Source organism: Brachyistius frenatus, unplaced genomic scaffold (genome assembly GCF_029030835.1).
Source record: "Brachyistius frenatus isolate BFR_SWC_R1_liver_20210118 unplaced genomic scaffold, ASM2903083v1 Contig_32, whole genome shotgun sequence".
Lineage (NCBI taxonomy): Eukaryota > Metazoa > Chordata > Actinopteri > Embiotocidae > Brachyistius > Brachyistius frenatus.
The window spans coordinates 2089603-2107926 of NW_027210631.1; the positions used below are offsets into that span (position 1 = coordinate 2089603).

Sequence of the window (18324 nt, forward strand, 5' to 3'; positions counted from 1 at the left end):
GTACCAGTATTGTAGAATAAAGCACCATTATAGTATAGTATAGTATAGTATAGTATAGTATAGTATAGTATAGTATAGTATAGTATGGTCTAATAGATTTCAATATAGTAAATATATTAGTAGTAGTAGTAGTAGTGTTATGGTGGCTTTGGCTGAACACATTCCATTGCACAGTAGCCTACATCACAGTATAGTATAATATAATACTGTCACAAACCTTCCCTTATTACAGTAAACATATCGAAATATTCAATTCCTAAAACCTTCCTGAAACCACGAAGTAAACATTATTATAAACAGTTGCAAACAGTATCAAATTAATTCTGATTGTATTATAGCCGACGATCTGTGATCATCATCGGGGTAAAGTTAACTCTGCATGAACGTTACAGGAACATATAGCCTCGGAGTATGGCAGGAGTATAACCTTTAGGGTGAGCAGATGTTTTGTGGCTTCATCCCCCACATTGTAGACACACCCATAGAGTGCCCTGGGCGACCAGGAGCCATGACTAATACTGTGTGTGTGTGTGTGTGTGTGTGTGTGTGTGTGTGTGTGTGTGTGTGTGTGTGTGTGTGTGTGTGTGTGTGTGTGTGTGTGTGTGTGTGTGTGTGTGTGTGTGTTGGGGGTGTCGCACCTCCGAGGGCGACCCTCCGAGGCGCACAAGAGCTCGGCTGGTTCAACCGGAGACTCTTGATTGCGGGACAGACTGCGCGTCTGAAAAGAAAAACTTATATTTATTCACGAGAGTACGGAGCGGACCCACAACCTGACCTCAGCCCTAACTCGTCGGTAGGGTATGGCTGTGCGGTCCAGGACGGGATTCTACCGGCAGGAGGTAAACAGAACTGTGTGGGAGGTCCCGGAGAGGTACCGAGACTTGAAGCAGGTCGGAACGGGAGCCTACGGGACTGTGTGGTAAGTGAAGGAAGTAAACATCAACTTTACTGCTCAGAAGTTTTGTAGGAATTTATAACTTGTGTCATGTTGGACTCAAATTGGCCTCTTCAAAGGTTTACCAATTGCGTTTTTATTGTAATTATTAATAATGATAATTCACATCTTCCTGTCCCCCGAGAGAGAAATTGTTCCAAGTGACAAAGTAAATGGAATATGGAAAGCCAACAAGCATCTTGCTTGTATTTTCTGCCAACAGCCTGCCTGGATAATATGACTGATCATAATTTTACTTAATCTTAATGAGACACAATTTCACCCCAGTTCTTTTTCCTTTCACTTTAATGTCTACCATTGTCCTCCATCTGAGCAGCAGCTTCTGGCTGTGTAGGCTATTTTTGGTCAGTTGTCTCTCCACAGCTGGCTCTGCAGGGCCCCTCTTTGCATTGTGTTGTGTGGATGAGGGTCAACAAAGAAAACCACCCCCCTGATCTCATTGTTAGAAGTAAAAGACCCTGAGTTAAGTGCACTGAATGCACCATTACTTTGTCTCCAATCACAAATGTGTCTTTTCACAGTGACATGAAAGCACTGCTCCAACCAGGGAACCCAGATGTTATAAAGTGGTGTTCATTGGTGGTCACGGTAAAACCCTTGTTTTGACATATTCTCACATAATGTATCTGTGTATGTCAGTTCAGCCTGGGACCGTCGGATGGGGATGCAGGTGGCCATCAAGAAACTTCACCGGCCCTTCCAGTCCAAACTTTTTGCCAAAAGGGCCTACAGAGAGCTGCGGCTCCTCAAACACATGAAACATGAAAATGTAAGAATCCCCCCACCCCCGGAAAAACAGCAAAATAGCTGCAATATTTGTGTGTGTGTGTGTGTGTGTGTGTGTGTGTGTGTGTGTGTGTGTGTGTGTGTGTGTGTGTGTGTGTGTGTGTGTGTGTGTGTGTGTATTTTTCATAGTTTTAAAAAGAGGGGATGTGGCTAGCGCATGGTGTTGAAGGAGGGAGAAGATAGAATCACAAAACATTTGCCTTGAGCTACTGCTTTCACAAGTAATCAGATTTTAATTTTGCTTTTATTTCTCCCTAATGGGCTCTTCTCAGGTAATTGGGCTGTTGGATGTTTTCACAGCTGAAATCTCACTGGATCGTCTTCGTGACTTGTAAGTTTCTCTGCCCTTCTGAACACTCGTTACAGAGACAGACGATGTTTATGTGTTTTCATTCCGCTCTTCTCTTCGCCCCCGCAGTTACCTGCTGATGCCGTTCATGGGCACCGACCTCGGCAAGCTGATGAAGCTGGAGAGGTTATCGGAGGACAGAGTGCAGTTCCTTGTCTATCAGATGCTGAAAGGACTCAAGGTGAGGAGATTTGTCCCATAATAATTTTGCCAAAAAATAAATGTGAGGGTTTCGATGTTTCTGCGAGCTGATGTTGTTTGTTTCCCATTTCTCCACAGTATATCCACTCTGCAGGGATCATCCACAGGGTGTGTGAACTTTGACCTCTCAGACTATGAGTTTTTGGGGGTGGGGCTTTTTCTCTTTTTCAAACTCCATCCCATTCATCCTGATTCCCACACGGAGAGCTTTGCTATGTGTGTGTGTTGTATTTAAATGTCTGTACATCCAAACATCTCTCCTTGACTTTAACCTCACTCTGTTAACAGCTTGATACAGCACAGCCCACAGGAGGCAGCAGCCTGCAGTCAAAGTTCAGGGAAACAAACTTTCTGTGTGCATCTCAGGAAGTTAAACTCTTGATTGATGGGATTCAAATGAACTGATTCACTTCCTGGATGATTGTTCGTTTGATGTCCTTTGTTTCATGTTTCTGTTTACAACAGGACCTTAAACCTGGAAATTTAGCCATTAACCCGGACTGCGAGTTAAAGGTAATCCAGCATCCCCCCAAATTTTTTTATTTTGAAATACTTTCTCAGGAAGGTTCTCCCTGCTCCATGTGCTGCATTTGTAACAGGAACAGTCTCAGATCTATTTGATCTCACTTCGTACGTTACAGTTCTGTCTTTCATTCCGCTTCAGATTCTTGACTTCGGCCTGGCGAGGCAGGCTGACTCGGAAATGACGGGCTACGTGGTGACGCGCTGGTACAGAGCCCCAGAGGTCATCCTCAACTGGATGCACTACACACAAACTGGTAAACTCTCATTCCACACGGAAGGGCAGCAAATCACCAGTGAGACCCGTTTCATAACCACAGAAGTACAAAGACAGAGGATGTTTTGTTTTGTGTTGCAGTGGACATCTGGTCAGCAGGTTGCATCATGGCAGAGATGCTGTTGGGAAAACCGCTGTTCAAAGGAAGCGATCGTATCCTTAACTGTCCTCCTCCACCAGCTTGAATGTTACCCTCTGCAGACATGCCAATTTGTGTGATGTATCATTTAACTAACTCTTTCCTTGTTTCTATATTATTGTTGCAAGCAGCATAAAAAAACAACAACGCATATCTAAGTGCAGCACAATATTCTTAACCAGAGCTACTGTCAGACCTGGACCAGCTGAGAGAAATCATGAAGATTACAGGAACCCCAACTGCTGACTTTGTTGTGAAACTACAGAGCCAAGACGTAAGTCATGACCTTGGGGGTTACAGCCACACTTCAAACCTGGCGTTCAAGTACCTAACACACAAAAAGGGTTTGTAAAAGGTGTGTAGTTTGCACCCTCAAACCTGAAAGAGAACAGCAGCTGCGGTCAGTTTGGATTCGTGGTTGATACGATGCATTTCAATAATGAGCCACCATTTATCCACTGTTATAAAGCCGCAACAGTCGGGCTAGAGTGGGCTGTAGTGAAGCATATGATGTAAACATGTGTTGACATGTAATGCCTCTCACTGCCATTCCATCGTCAAATACAAACATCGATATTAGAATAAAATATTGTCCATGCTAATATGTTCAAAAACTCCCGAAACACAACCACTTCTCTCGCTACATTTTCTCTCTCAAAAGGCCAAAAACTACATAAGAAGTCTACCGAAAGTGCCAAAAAAAGATTTGCACTCCATTTTCTCCAAAGCCAGCTCCAATGGTACGTGAACATTGATGTTCTCTGGTTTATCCACCTTTTGGCTCAGTTAAACCCTCCTCATGCAGGCTTCCACACGTCTCTTTGCACTGCAGCAGTGTGCGTCTTGGAGAAGATGCTGCTTCTGGACCCCGAGCAGAGGGTGGGTGCCTCAGAAGCACTCGACCTCCCTTTCTTCACCGACTTCAGAGACACAGAGGAAGAGACCGAGGCGCTGCCGTACGATCAGACGATGGACAACACAGACCTGCCGCTGGACCAGTGGAAACGTAAGCCAGGAGGAGGAGGCTCATTCGCATTCAGAGCTGCATTGATCAATATTTTTTTTTTAAACATCTTAAAATTCTGCAGCTCCCCTCAACTATATGAAGGGTTCCAGCATCTTTCACCCAACGTTACTGTATTGGTTCACACTCACTGGTCTCAGCTGCCTGGTTTTAGGCACCAATTATCAGTGAAAAAGCTCATGAACCTGAAGTGGGGCTTTTTACTGCTACAGAGCCAGATACTGCGTTTCCTATAGGTCACCGGAAACACGACTCTAATTGAAGCCAGTATTGCTTCACATCTGCTAGACGTAATCAGGACCTGTTAACTTTTGCCAAAAATATATCACTGAAGATCTAATCTTACTTGTTACTTCTTTCAAATTTAGTAATGCACAGAAGCTGCCACTTGCCATCCTGTAACATAAACCGGTTTCGTAAGAGCGGCCGAGAAGGTGTTGAACTTGTATCAGGACTCCGACCTGGTTTAGAATAGCTGATACATAATGTTGTTCTCCTTTGTGTTTGCCCAGGTCACACTTTCACAGAGATACTGACCTTCAGGCCGCCCAGGGACTCGAGAGAGACGTCACTTTAAGAGCACACACACACACACACACACACACACACACACACACACACACACACACACACACACACACACACACACACACACACACACACACACACACACACATGTGTGTGTGTGTGTGTGTGTGTGTGTGTGTGTGTGTGTGTGTGTGTGTGTGTGTGTGTGTGTGTGTGTGTGTGTGTGTGTGTGTGTGTGTGTGTGTGTGTGTGTGTGTGTGTGTGTGTGTGTGTGTGTGTGTGTGTGTGTGTGTGTGTGTGTGTGTGTGTGTGTGTGTGTGTGTGTGTGTGTGTGTGTGTGTGTGTGTGTGTGTGTGTGTGTGTGTGTGTGTGTGTGTGTGTACACACACACACACACACACACACACACACAGGAAACTGTGCATACTAACACTTACACCAAGAAACTTTGTGACTATTTGTATTTGTGTAGCAGTAATAAATAGTATCAGTTTGTCAAAGCTTTTTCTTTCAATAAATGTGATTTGGTCCAACTGTTGTATTTATTTCTTGTATGTGTATGAGCCAGATTATTGAGTCCATCATCCATGAACAACATTATTAAATTCATGCAAACTGCTCCTGCTTCATTGAAAGCAGTTTTTCTGTCAGACTACATGTTGATAATTTACTCTAATAATGTTTGTATTTGTGGAAGTGAGGGAGAGGTTCATGCAGTTAATGAAATATGTCACACACAGCATACCAACAGCTGCCGCTCCCACAAACAACTTATTTTTATGCAAGAATGTTGTGTGTGTAATTGTGCATTTCCTAAAACAGGGCCAACAACAAGGGCTAATTCTCTGTAGCGTGCACTATGAATCAGATTATTTAATTCAGTAAAGCAACAATTTGTTTGAGACATTTTGCCTTTTACAGTGATTAGAACTCTGACATGTCCTTTTTTGGGCCAGTCACCATCTTTATTACACCATCCTACAATCTCCAAAACACTCCCTCAGGCTGGCTCTGAGCCTCGAGACCAAAGACGGAGCACTGCTGCTCAGCAAACCTCCACTCCAACAAGTGAGCGGCCGGAAACCTAACCAAAGATTTACATCAAAATCGGATATTTGTTTTATGAAGAAAAAGTTACTTCGAGTGAGACCGTCTTATAATCACTGTGGGTGACAGTCTGCTATCAATTAAAAGCAGTGGATTTTTTTCATTAGTGATTGAGAAGGCAGATTTCTTTTCAGCTCTTTCTGATCAAGAGCTGTTTACTTGCTGACGTTGACGGACTACGTTGTGCCTGATGAGTAAATACTCATAGTGGCTGTAAACTTCAGCTTCTTGCGAGACAATGGATAAAACCTACAAGTCAAAGTGCCGCGGAGGACGCCAAGCTGTCAGCCGACTTCTGTTGCTGCTGTTTCTGGCAGGTAATATGGATATTCCTTTGGACAGAAACATCAGAGGGGGCGGGAGTCAAAATGTAAATGTGATAATAATGTTCTTTGACACAGTCTGCAAAGGGCTGCCATACAGATTTTTACTGAGAAAATCTCTTTATGTACTTTAGCTGTTAGAAATGTAACGGACATGAACTAATGACTGCTTAATAAAAGACATTTTTATGTTTTCACTTCCTGTTAGGCCTTCAGCATTCAGCACTGGCTTCATATGGAGAGCAGACTGACCCAAATGACAAAGATAATGTTAAGTCATTTTCCATTTCATCACGAATCTTATCCTGAAGGTTCTGTCTGTATAATCTTAAACATATACTACATACTTTGACTCTCATATTTTGGTGTCGTTACTGTAAAGAAATTGTAACATTAAGGATGCAAATTTAAGTCAGCATGTCATCGGTAGCTGACAAAAACTGATAAAACTGTTGCTCAATGCAATTGGTTGACATCATGTCATGTCATCATGCACGCGAGGGCGCTCTTGCATCTCTTGTGTCAAACATGAAAGAGGGAGCAACAACACACATGCAGTGTAAAGTTTTTTTTTTTTTAAGTCTCCATAACTGATAGCTAAGTTGCTCAGTGTTGGTCATGTGATGGAGGAGCCACATCGCACCCTTCAACACTTCAAATAAACTGTCATTACAAATGACAAAGAGAACGTATGCATACATCGGTATCAGCAATCAGCCAAAAGAGTTGGAAAATATCGGCAAATCGGATATCTGTAAGAAATTCAAAATTGTGCATCCATTGTGAACATCAATGTTTTTCAATTCTCTTGAAAACTATGACCATTGTGAGATCTTCAGGAGGATTGAACCTAACAATTATCGGTCCGACCTATGTGACTGTGGGCGTGCCGAGCAGCATTGAGTGTGCTTCCGGCTGCGTTGCATGAAGCTACTCCATGTCTCTGGATTGACAGAGGGCCCAGAGTCTAGGCCACGTGTTAGCCTTCACTGTTAATAGTTGGGTGCAGGCATTAACAGTGACATGCACAGCCTCAGATGGCAACACAGGGCTGACTGTTACAACAATAACGCAACTCCAGCTGTTCGGTATGAGATATGTACATGTTTTGAAACTGGAAACAGTTGATTGAATTAATCTCCCACCTTCAGAATATTGACCTTATATGGATAATGACTGTAATTTGTCTTGCTCACCTTAGCCGGGCCAGCCAACGTTTCCATCACAGGCCCCGATTTGATGAAACCCACAGTGAGCCACACCTACAGTTGCCACGGTTACTGCCGGCCATCTTGTATCTACACCTGGAAGACAGATAAAGGCCCGTGGAGTCGTGGTCAAGGGAACGTTATTTCTCTAACTCCTCAGGACACAGACAGCTCCAAAACTCTCGTCTGCAGAGCCTCCAATAGTGTGTCTGGCCTGTTTGTCACCGCTACTCGAAACATAGCCGTGATATGTAAGTCAAGAGTTTCACAAGATTTACTGGTGAGGTGAAAGATCCCAAACTAGGATGAAACACCTTTCCATGAAGACTAATTTATAGATGAAAGAGATTCCCAGCCACATGTGTCATGTAAACACTCTCTGCTAGGAAGTGGGACATTGCGAAATAGTAATCTTTCCCATTTCCCAGTTGCCTGAATGCATGACAACTCCCAGCAAGAACTGATAGAAATTAACAACATCCCTTCACACTTTACAAAGAATAGACTGCTCTGTTGTTTTCCGACAGCACTGTGTTGCAATATGGGTTCCTAGCTGAGCAGTCGACCAGCTGAAAGCCTTCATACCAAATTGAGCTGTTATTTATGGAACCAATGGGACTCACTGGTTTGCACTTGGAAAACACAATATTTAGAGACAACACATCATAAATTAACCTTTAATATTTGCATTTTCTGATCAAGTTCTTTCTTTTTTGTCGTGCCCTCACTGCTCTTTTCTTCCAGCTGGTCCGTCATCGGTCCAGATCCAGGGCCCAGACATCATAGAAATTGAAGAACAGTATAAGTTTGTGTGTTCAGCCGAATGCCACCCTTCTTGCCGCTTCGTGTCGTCTGTGGACGGTCTGAGCGTGAGGGGCAATGTGCTGGAGGTGACCGTGGATCATCCGCTCCAATCGGTCACTCTCAAGTGTGAGGCCCAGAACACGGCTTCAAGGAGGATATCTATGGCCTTAAAAACTGTACAAATAACAGGTAGATAAACTGTAAAAATGATCTGACGGATATAATCTTAAATCAGAATAGCAGTGTTTATGGATATTTGACCTTTATTCTTTTCTTGTGTGCAGGATCAGATCGCAACCCGTCAACTCGTCCTGAGGACACTTCAGCTGTGCTGCTGTTAGCCGTCATCATTTCTGCTGTCTGTACACTGTAATCTAATATGGACAGGTGAGGCTGTTTTTGGGGTGCGAGACAATTACTATACATCTTCACTGCAGAATTTGATTAATTAACTAATTAACACCCATCAGACCATGAAAGGATACTGTGTCAGTGTCACGTTTTGCCTCGCCGTGCCGTGAAAAGTGCACGGGTATACGACTGAGGTCATGTGACAGAGGTCACCTGATGGAGTAGAACTCCAAACTGAGAGTTAGTTTGGTTGGATGGAGCAAATTGAATTTTTTTTTAAGGTATTTGTAAGATTGCTCATTGTTGATTTAATGTAAGTATGCACACAGAAAGACAATGCACAGGTGACTTACGCCACAAGAATCAGACACATGTTGGGAGGAGCTCTACTGGAACCAAATGTCATTACACCCAATGAAGTAATAAAACATAACCTGTAATTAGTTCCAACCTTACATATACAGTAGAATTGACAGGATAGTGAGGGCATCAAGCACAGACAAGCCTACAGTCCTGAGAGGAGCTCTAATCAGCCTCAGTAAGTGAAAACACCTGTGAGAGTGTTTGTGGGGGTTTAAAACCTACAGCTGAGGCGAGTAGTGAGGATGCAGTTGGTCTGATTTAGTCTTTATTTGTCTCATTGGCTCCACCTGCAGGCTGCCAGGTGGTGGTGCAACACACCTGCATTTAATGGGTTTAATTTTAATCACTTAATCCTGAAACCCAGTGTGATCCCCTGTGTTAATCCACCTTTACTGAACAGTGTAATGTGTCTGTAACCAAGACAAAGAGGTGGCCATATTCTGCTCTGTGTACTTTTTCTTAGGCTCACCACCAACTTGCATTGTTTAACTGCTGTTTAGACAATAGGCCTTCCTCTGGGGGACATTTTGACTTTTGTCACGGGAGGGGAAGTGCAGGTGGAGTTCATGTTGGCTGAGTTCCATTAAGTGTCCCAGTAAGCCGTGACAGTCAGCCTGCATGAGAAGGTTTTTCACTGAGAAGGGCCCACGATGCTGAGGCGGCTCAGCAGTGTGTACCAGCGTGCCAGAAGCAACCCTCCTCTTTGCCTGCACCCACAAAGACTCAATGCAACCCTCAGAAACACAGATCTATTCTGTTTGTATCACTGTCAGAAGTTAACTTCCAGTGAGTCCATCAATCAAGGCCATTAGTACCACAGTTCAACTACATAATGTCCTTCCATAATCAGGTGGCGAGAATGGTGATGGTCAGTGACACACTCTCCTGACCGGTCAAAGGTGTGTTGGTTGTGTGCTTTTGTAACAAGTTATTAAGTTTGAACTACAGAAACACAATTTCCTATCAAGATATATTCCTGTTTGTCTTGCCAAATGTTGTCCTTTATAAAAAAAATAAATAAAAAAAAAACTTGCTGCTGTGCTTTTGCTAATTAATCAGTGTTGTTAATTCATCACACATCTGAGATGAAGTAATGTTCAAATCAAAGTACAAACACAACCTACAAAATACAGCTTTATTTGAAGTCCAGTCTGTATTAGCAGAAACTAAATGCCTCAGTATCTTACAGTTCTCTTTAGTCTCCAGCACCTTAGCCAATGCAACATCAGGATTCATTTAGCAGGTACAACAAAAAGAAATGCAGAGTACCCACAGAAACCCATCCATACTGCGTTCAAGACAGCAGAAGGTTGTAAATTCCAACTCCCTGTCCATAAAGTTTCCTTGTGGCTGAGCTTCTCCTAAATTCTAAATAGGTGACTGCATACCAGCACAGCAACATGTTTACAATCCTGGAAATTCACCAAATGTCCAATTAAACAATCTGCACTCCCCAGTGTCCATGAAGTCCCAGAGATCTCGTTGGTTTGAAACTTTTTCACAAAATGTGAGCGTTTGTATTGAGTGTAGATGATTTCTCACTTTCTGTGTTGCTAGCCTTTATTTTGCAACTGAACGTAAACAGCTACGTCTGTCATCAAAGCAGAATACAACCAAGAAAAAGCTCATCTTCAGTGAGGCCCGCTCATGAATTTATGGAAACACTTGTGCAATATTCAGTTAAACGTATATATTTGCTACGTAAAGCGGCATTTGCAGTTGCTGATATTTTATATTCCCATGAATAATGACTTTTATTAAAATGCTGCTCAACAAACAAGATTCTTTACTGGATTCTTTTGAACTAAAATGCACCAAAGTCACAATTACAAGCCTTTAAGTTTTCAGTAGTCGGGGCAGAAAACATTGTCATATTTCCCGGGTGAAGTGTGTCGCTGCAGCAGGCCAACTCAACTAAAGTGAACCGAATGAACATTTGTTGAGTATTATAATATAACTTAAAAAGTTCAGTTGGCTTTGAAATCTTGTCTGCTGAAAGTGAAGTGTTAAATCCAAGCGTCACACACCATACTTCTTCTGTAAGGCTGCGACAGACGATCCGTCCAGCTCGGCTTGGTGGAGAAAGTCAAAAAGCTCTTTAAGCACTGGAGAGGAAAAAACAGTAAAGTAGCGTATCATCAATATGCTGGAATATGTGTGTGTCTGGGAAAAAAAAAAGAGAAAATGAAAAGCATGAGTTGTGTGCAGCGGCGCATCATGCAGACTCCACCTTTCTTCTCCGGGGACGACATGAACATGACGGCCATGTCGAAGCGCCTCACGCTTGCTAGGCTGCTGAGGGTCTCCAGTGTGACGGCTGGGGCTTCATTCCTGCACAAAAGATGATCTTAATATAAAATATAACACTGCATATTTTCAGCACCGAGTAAATTCTTTTTTGGTTTCCTGTAAGTTAAAAGTTTGTTTCGCGCTTCCTTTACGATGACTTCCAGTGTATTAAACAGTAACAGTAGAAGTGCTGAAGTACAACTAAAAAAAAAAGTAATAAAAGAATGAGGTCTAATTAAAAAGGTCAGGACGGCTCGTCTTGTGTACAGATGGAGAGCAGCACCGTGACGTGGGCGGAGCAGAGGGAAGCCGTAACCTCTGTGAGCCCCTGAGTAACACGTCTTTTTATGTCATTTGCAATTTCACCGTGCACCTGAAACTTGAGTACAGAGCGCACTTCCAATTTCGTGTCATATTTTTGGCAAACAGGAAGGAGTCACAGGAAGCCAAATTCAGTGAGTAAGGGTGGTGGGGAGCGACGATCGTGTTGTTACGGGCGACAAACTCTGGTGTTTTGCTGATTTCCCGAGTTTGACTCAATGCGATGTCCGCTCGTTGCTCAGGTCTGCGGCGAAATGGCAAATGTACGCATGACCAGCGGTCTCAAAAAAGTGTGTAAGTCAGGTGATGATTGTTGATCAAACGACATAATTTAAAATACTTCCACGTGAGAGTTATTGCTTCCTCCTGCTCTGTGCACATCACTGTGCTGCGCTCCATTCCTGCACAACAGGCTCTGAACTTGTCAACACTGAGTTGGAAACCCTTTTACTTTCTGACTTCAATAAACAAGCCCCAAATAGTTTTTCTATGTTTTAGTATTTACAGAACTTACTTGATGTAGAACTCGTGCAGCGTCCTCAGGATCTGATTGAGGATGTCAGGTTCGAGGGAGTTGTGGAAAATCGAGACGTACGAGTCGGGCTTGATTTGCTGCAACCAAGAACAAAAATGAGAACTTTGGTTAAAATAAAACCCGACAGTTTTTTATAAAAATGTTTTTTATGTGCAGTTTTCAGCTCTTCAAGTTGGATTTGAACAATTGCAGCTATTTTCTAAAATCCAAAGTCTTTAAGACTTTAAACCCTGCAAAGATTTGAGCCATGTTTTCAGGTGATTTGAAATCTTACTTAAATCAGACTGAGTTGGCACTGATGATGTGCACACGCATAACAGCATCTCAAGCTCACCTTCAGATATCTGTAAATCACTCTGGGCTGGTTTCTGATCTTGCGGAGGTCGGCCTCCAGCTGGAAGCTGTTGGAGGGTGGAGGAGGCAGGTCTGTTACTGTGGAGGAGGCTGACGGTTCAGGAGGCTGAACGGCTTCCTCCTGCACTGGTTGTTTGGTCTGTCTGCTAGCAGGAGGTCTGGGGAAGAGAGGAAGAACATCCGTTTACTGGGTGGGAATGATCAATACCATAAAATAATGCAACATTACACATTAAACACGTCAACAAACACGATGAAATAGAAGAAAAGGTCATATTCAAATGTGTGAAACAAATAATAAAACAGCCACTTGCTGGCCAGGTGTGTGTGAGGGGACGTCTCCTATCTCCTCGATTTTGATCATCTTGGCGCTGGGTGATGTGGACAGCGGAGAGGATCCGTCCTCAGCCTCCCTCACCACCTCCTGGACGAGGGACCTGGATCCACCTGATTCGGCCTGAGGGACCGTCACCGTCCCGCTGACCTCCTGGATGTCGATCCTTCTCAGAGGTTTCTAAACAGAAGACAGAAGAGAGTCTTTGTTTGTCAAACATGAAAATGACATGAACCAGAAGTTCTGTAAACACTGAGGTTCATTGTGCCATGTGCTGGACAAAGTATGGTAAAGCATGTGAAGACAGGGAGAACAGTTGTATGTCAGTTTACATGCCAAGTACAAATTGTATGATCATAAAACTCAGTGTCACATTACCTAATAACCACGATGAAATTCAACATAAAATTCATGTGTCAACTATTCAATGGAGCAGATCTAGTCGCTGTATAAATAATGTGAAAGTATCAAAACACTCAGTACATGGAAAAATGCTCACAGCATGCATGCAGCAACTGTGCCGTTTCGACTCCTGTAAGTTTGTGATGTCACAATCTTTTGCTTATGTCATATGTCTCACTGTTCAAACTTTAATGTGGAAGAAAACTCAGAGCGGTCATTCCGTTGTGGACCTTGCAAACCACAAGAACAAAGCAAGCTTGTGATTGGCCTGGGCGCGTGTCACTCAAAAACTAGTCAACCAATCAGAAGAGAGGGTCACTGCTATCAATGCACCTTAAAAGGCACAGATACAAAACAGCCTGTTGTTGGAAGAGCTCCAAAGAGAAGCTTAAGACTGGAGATTTGAGATTATGACTCACATTTTCCTATGTCATTTTTAAATTGCTTATTTTGCCTGACAAACTGTCCGTAAATTAAAATTTGAGAAGCAGCAAATGGTTGTAGTTTTGCTTAACAGATTGTCCCTACTGACATACATGAATTTACTGTCAATGGGAAGATTTGATTTTGTCAGATTTAAATTCAATATTTTCTTGTTTGTAAATGAAAGTCTTCCCCTGTAATGCAGCTGAATTCAGTATCAGACGTCTCCTAATCTCTGCCCTCGGTGTCCCAGAACAGAGACACACCAGCCTGATGGATGTTACTTCTGCATCATAGAAAATGCTTCATCAGAGAAATTTGAAACTCACAGTTGAGCGCAGATGTGTTGGTTTGTCTATTGGCTGCACTGTTCTCCTCTGTGAGCCGTCCTCTGTTTGAAGAAGGCCACTGGAGCCCATGTTCTGACACGAGAAGAGAAAATCAGTGAAATCTCAAATTCAAATCAAATCAAGTCTGACAGTCAGTGAGTAATCCAGACATAAAACTAGCGTGTAAGCATATTATTTCAATGCTGATTCTGCTCCAAAGAAGGACACAGTAGAGGAAAAAGCCACTGTGACAAACAGCAAAGGGCACAGGGGTGCATTTTAAAAGAATTTCTAAAATGAAAAGTAATCTGATTAGCAGGGCAGTTTTTTTTTTTAACTTTGTCTTTTATGATTATTTGTCTGTTTTGGACTAATAACTGGATGTTGAAACGTACAATCTGGAGTTTCTGGAGTTCATTCAGGGCCTGCTTGTTTCCTGGTTCCAGTTTCAACACCTGCTGAAAATCTGCGACACACACAACAGACGTAAAGATGAAAATCAACCCAACAGCAGGAGGAAACAGCTGGCTGTGCTGCAGCTGTTTTCGGCTGATACAACAAAAACAAACATATGTAGTTGCCACTTTTTTTGAGGCCAGCGTTGCTCTGTACAGCACCTTGTTTGGCCTCCTCCAGTTTGCCTAACGCCACTCTGGCTGTGCCTCGGCGGGCGAAAGCCTTGGAGTAAGTATCATCCAGGGAAATGGCTTTAGTGCAGTCCTCCTCTGCTTCTTTATAGCTGCAGCAGGAAAGAGGGAAAACAAAACGAGATGCTCCGCCTTGAGTATGTTCATCAAACAACTTCACAAAAAAGTCGAGTCACTTCAAGATGGAAAACCTTCAGTTCTGTTTTAAATTCCTTAACATTCAGCCATGAAGAAGAGGTGTCCTTACTTGTCCAGCTTGAGGAAGGCCATGGCTCTGTTGGCAGGCAGAAGGACGTTCATGCTGTCCGCCTCCATACCTCTGGAGTAGCAGTCTACCGCCGCCTCGTACTTCCCCTCTTTAAAATAAGCGTTGCCCTGAGAGACACGTCCGACAACCATCGTCACTCAACGGGGAGATTTCAAACGAACACAGTTCGGTTGGTTCACTTAAAGTTCAGCTCGGGCCAAAGAAACTTGCCACTATTCAAAACATTCTGACAGCTTCCAGTTCACACCAAGTCAAGCACTGAAAAGCACAACACAGAAAAGTTCTAAATCTTTCTTTCATCCAAATCTTTGCCATTTCAATCATCTGACAGTTATTATTGACATGACCAGATGACTCTTCTACGAGCTGATTGGCTGTTCAAAGAGGTGACGTGCTTTACGTTTTAAAACTGCCCCGTGGCGTCTTGACAAGCCGAGTCGCAAGTCGAGCTGAGACGGTCCAGTTCACACGGCTGCAACTTTTCCTGCAACGTTCTGAAACTGTTCAGTCTCGTCGTGAATCTTTGTTCTGAACTGGGCTCAGGAGTTTAAAGGGCGTCAGGTCGTGAAACATTCACTGACAAAGTGCAAATCACTGCTTCCACTCATCAGGTTATGGCTAAACTAAATCAAAGCTCACTCTGTCTTTTTGGAGAACCGCCTCCTGTCTCCTCTGCTGTTCCTCCACCAGTCTGTGCTGGTCAGGATCCACAGTGGACGCATCGGCCGGCTGCGTGGCTTCACTCTGGACGGCGGGCGCCTGAAGTCCGAGCGCCTGAACCAGCCAGAACAGAAGGAGGACATTAGAGAGGAGGATACAAGAGAGATGAATCTGACTCCAAAAAAAAAAGACACTCACCTCTTTTATATTCTTCACTTCATTCTGTGCCTCCACGTTCCCGGGGTCCAGCTTCAGCACCATCTCGTAATCTGTTCACAAACAGATTCACCCTTCAGACGTCATCTCGGAGCGCTCAAGTTAAAACGCACCGAGCCGCTTTTTACCTTCTAACGCAGATTCATAGTTCTTCAGTGCAAACCGAGCAGCTCCTCTCCGAGCATACGCTTTGAAGTAGCTGCTGTCAAGAGCGATCGCCAGGTTGCAGTCGGACTCTGCCACAGCATACCTGCCGAGGACAGAAACCCTTGTTCACTCACAGGGAGACAAACCCTTTCTACCAACAGATACTTTACTCAAAAAAACACCTGAAACATACAAAACAATACAGCAGCCATGATATGTGCAGCTCACTTTTTGAGTCTGAAGAAGGAGGTAGCTCTGTTTGTGGGAAGCACAGGGTTGTAAGGATCTCCATCCATCCCTCTGGTGTAACATTCAATGGCTTCGTCATACTTCCCATCTTTGAAAAACTGGTTTCCCTGAAAATCAAAGCAGAATGCGCTTCAGCAAGAAAAGCTACTCTCACTTTCTCCTATTTACACAATACTTATCACACTACACGAGGGGCGCTCGAAAAGTTCATGTGCTTCTCCCGATCAACGCGAACACAGCGCAGCACCGTGACCCGTGTGGAGCCGGGAGAAGCTTTAACGTTTGTGGTTCAGTATTCCAACTTACATCGCTTGATCAACATCAGCACCTGAGTGACACATGTTTTTGTGAGCAGTGTGTTTGTGCACATTTGTGATTTCACGGTGGACTTGAGCAGAGAGCGCACGTCAACATTTTTGGGCAACAAAAAGAAGTCGCCACTGAAAACACCTCGCCCGGCTCGTTGCTTCACGCTTTCTGAAGCAATTCGACAGTCTTGGCTGCCGATTTCCTGAGTTTCATACAAAATTTGATGTCCGGTGGTCACGAGCCTTGTGTAACACAGGTTCTGATGTTGATCAAGCGACAATACTTTGAATACTAACTAACGGGAGTTAAAGCTTTCTCCTGCTCCATGACACCGGAAGAAGTCTCTGAACTTTTGGATCCCCGCACTATTCACCTTTTCTTTCTCAGCCAGCGCTTTCTCCTGATCGACTGCAGCTTCTTCTGAGTCAGACTCGTTGGACTCTGCAGGACATTCCTCCTTATCCATTTCTGCCAGAGCCTTGTCCTGCCGCCAGAGAGAAAAAAAATAACCTCTGTAGTGGAGTGTCCTTCGCTTTCACTGCTGATCACTTAATGAATTACAAGCTTTCAAATGAATGCATCAGATACCACGTCAAACTTGTCCCACGACCGATAATCGTACGCTTGTATTCTTGAAGCTTGTTTGGGCTCCTCTGCTTTCGTGTCAGTCGGATCCTTCTTCTTCTTCTTCTTCCTCCTCACCTTTGTTTTGTAGTCTTTGTTGCGCACAGGAGGGAGTTTCATCTACAACACAGAGGCAACAAACTGCTGAAGGGAGTTCACCTTGAATCCCACCTGCTCCTTGAGATAGATGGGTGTGAACATCAGGGACGTACCTGACCCCCCTGAACTCCTCCTCCTCCTCCTCCTCCTCCACTCAGCTCCTCGTCCTTCTTCTTGATGTGTGTCTCCCAGCTCTCCATCTCCTTCATGAAGCTCTGCAGATCCTCCGCATTCTGCCGCATCTGAAGCTGTAACTCAACGGCTTTGTTCCCACCGGACATGTTTATCCCTGCAAAACACACATTTGTTTTGGAAAAAAAATAAAATTCTGAACACTTGTTGTCTTTTAAGTTCTTGTAGCAGCCAAAGAGGAAAACACGAGAATCACGCAGTCACGCTTTCGCGGCTACCAGCTAGCTGGCTAGAAAAAAAAAAAAAAATAACCCGCCACATATAACAAAAAAAAAGACTCTGTAGTTACTTAAACTTTGCAAAATACCTGTCACTTCTTTCCCGGGTTGACAGTTAAAATGCAGCTGCAGGCAGTTTGACTAAACACTACATAAAAACGTGTCGCTATTCACCGCTTTCTGTTTATGTTCGGAGCCATGACAGCGAAGTACCAGCAGCCTTTGCGCTGAGTTACTGCGCCGGATGTAAAAGCAAAGATCGTCTATATTTCTAACCGATGACTTACTCCGTAAACCATTGCCGTGAACCTGAAATGAGCTACATCATTAGGGTGTCCATGTAATTCATGAGACGACGCGCGTTCGCATTCTCGTTGTTCTGACCAACCAAACACAAGTTATAATCATCCTTCCCCTGTTTGCCTTTTCGAGGTCAAACAAGCATCGCGAACTGTTTTGGTCCACAAATCCTCAAACGACTTTCCTGGACATTCTGAATAGACGATCTTTACTGTATAATACTCTTTTTTTAATTTTTTTTTTTTTTAAACCGTATTGAAAGGGTTTACCTTTTATTATTTTATTCTAAATGAAGATGAATCATATTTAATGACGTTTTGTAGCTATAGGAGCCCCCGCCCCACTCGCGATACAAATAAATAACATCCTGTTCGTTACCCTTTGACCTACGGCTGTCACGTGATCTACCCAAACAGCGATGACCTCTCCTGCTCGCTCGCGGTAGCTGAACCAGTTGGATCAGCTGTGCAC

At 43.6% G+C, this 18324-nt stretch overlaps 2 protein-coding genes across 4 annotated transcripts; one reads left to right on the forward strand and one right to left on the reverse strand.

Moving 5' to 3' along the window:
• Positions 1 to 534: 534 nt before the first annotated feature.
• mapk12b (mitogen-activated protein kinase 12b) lies at positions 535 to 4844 on the forward strand. 2 transcript variants are annotated; one of them, XM_069699943.1, is made up of 12 exons: positions 535 to 919; positions 1595 to 1724; positions 2014 to 2072; positions 2160 to 2271; positions 2370 to 2399; positions 2757 to 2804; positions 2956 to 3070; positions 3172 to 3243; positions 3424 to 3503; positions 3891 to 3969; positions 4062 to 4235; positions 4766 to 4844. In XM_069699943.1, the coding sequence occupies exons 1-12, from the start codon at positions 801 to 803 to the stop codon at positions 4828 to 4830; spliced, it is 1083 nt and encodes a 360-aa protein (XP_069556044.1). In that variant the 5' UTR covers positions 535 to 800; the 3' UTR covers positions 4831 to 4844. The 2 variants fall into 2 exon arrangements, with proteins under 2 accessions (XP_069556044.1, XP_069556045.1); XM_069699944.1 differs by having other exon boundaries at positions 871 to 919; positions 1600 to 1724.
• A 5214-nt stretch (positions 4845 to 10058) lies between these two features.
• On the reverse strand, positions 10059 to 18310 carry rpap3 (RNA polymerase II associated protein 3). 2 transcript variants are annotated; one of them, XM_069700081.1, is made up of 17 exons: positions 18232 to 18310; positions 17257 to 17432; positions 17009 to 17164; positions 16794 to 16904; positions 16091 to 16218; positions 15844 to 15965; positions 15698 to 15768; positions 15479 to 15613; positions 14819 to 14946; positions 14542 to 14663; positions 14320 to 14390; positions 13925 to 14017; positions 12751 to 12950; positions 12417 to 12594; positions 12062 to 12159; positions 11168 to 11268; positions 10059 to 11042 (listed from the first exon to the last, which is right to left on the reverse strand). In XM_069700081.1, exons 2-17 carry the CDS (start codon positions 17422 to 17424, stop codon positions 10957 to 10959), a joined length of 1968 nt encoding a protein of 655 aa, XP_069556182.1. In that variant the 5' UTR covers positions 17425 to 17432; positions 18232 to 18310; the 3' UTR covers positions 10059 to 10956. The 2 variants fall into 2 exon arrangements, with proteins under 2 accessions (XP_069556182.1, XP_069556181.1); XM_069700080.1 differs by lacking the exon at positions 18232 to 18310 and adding an exon at positions 17643 to 18183.
• Positions 18311 to 18324: the final 14 nt, after the last annotated feature.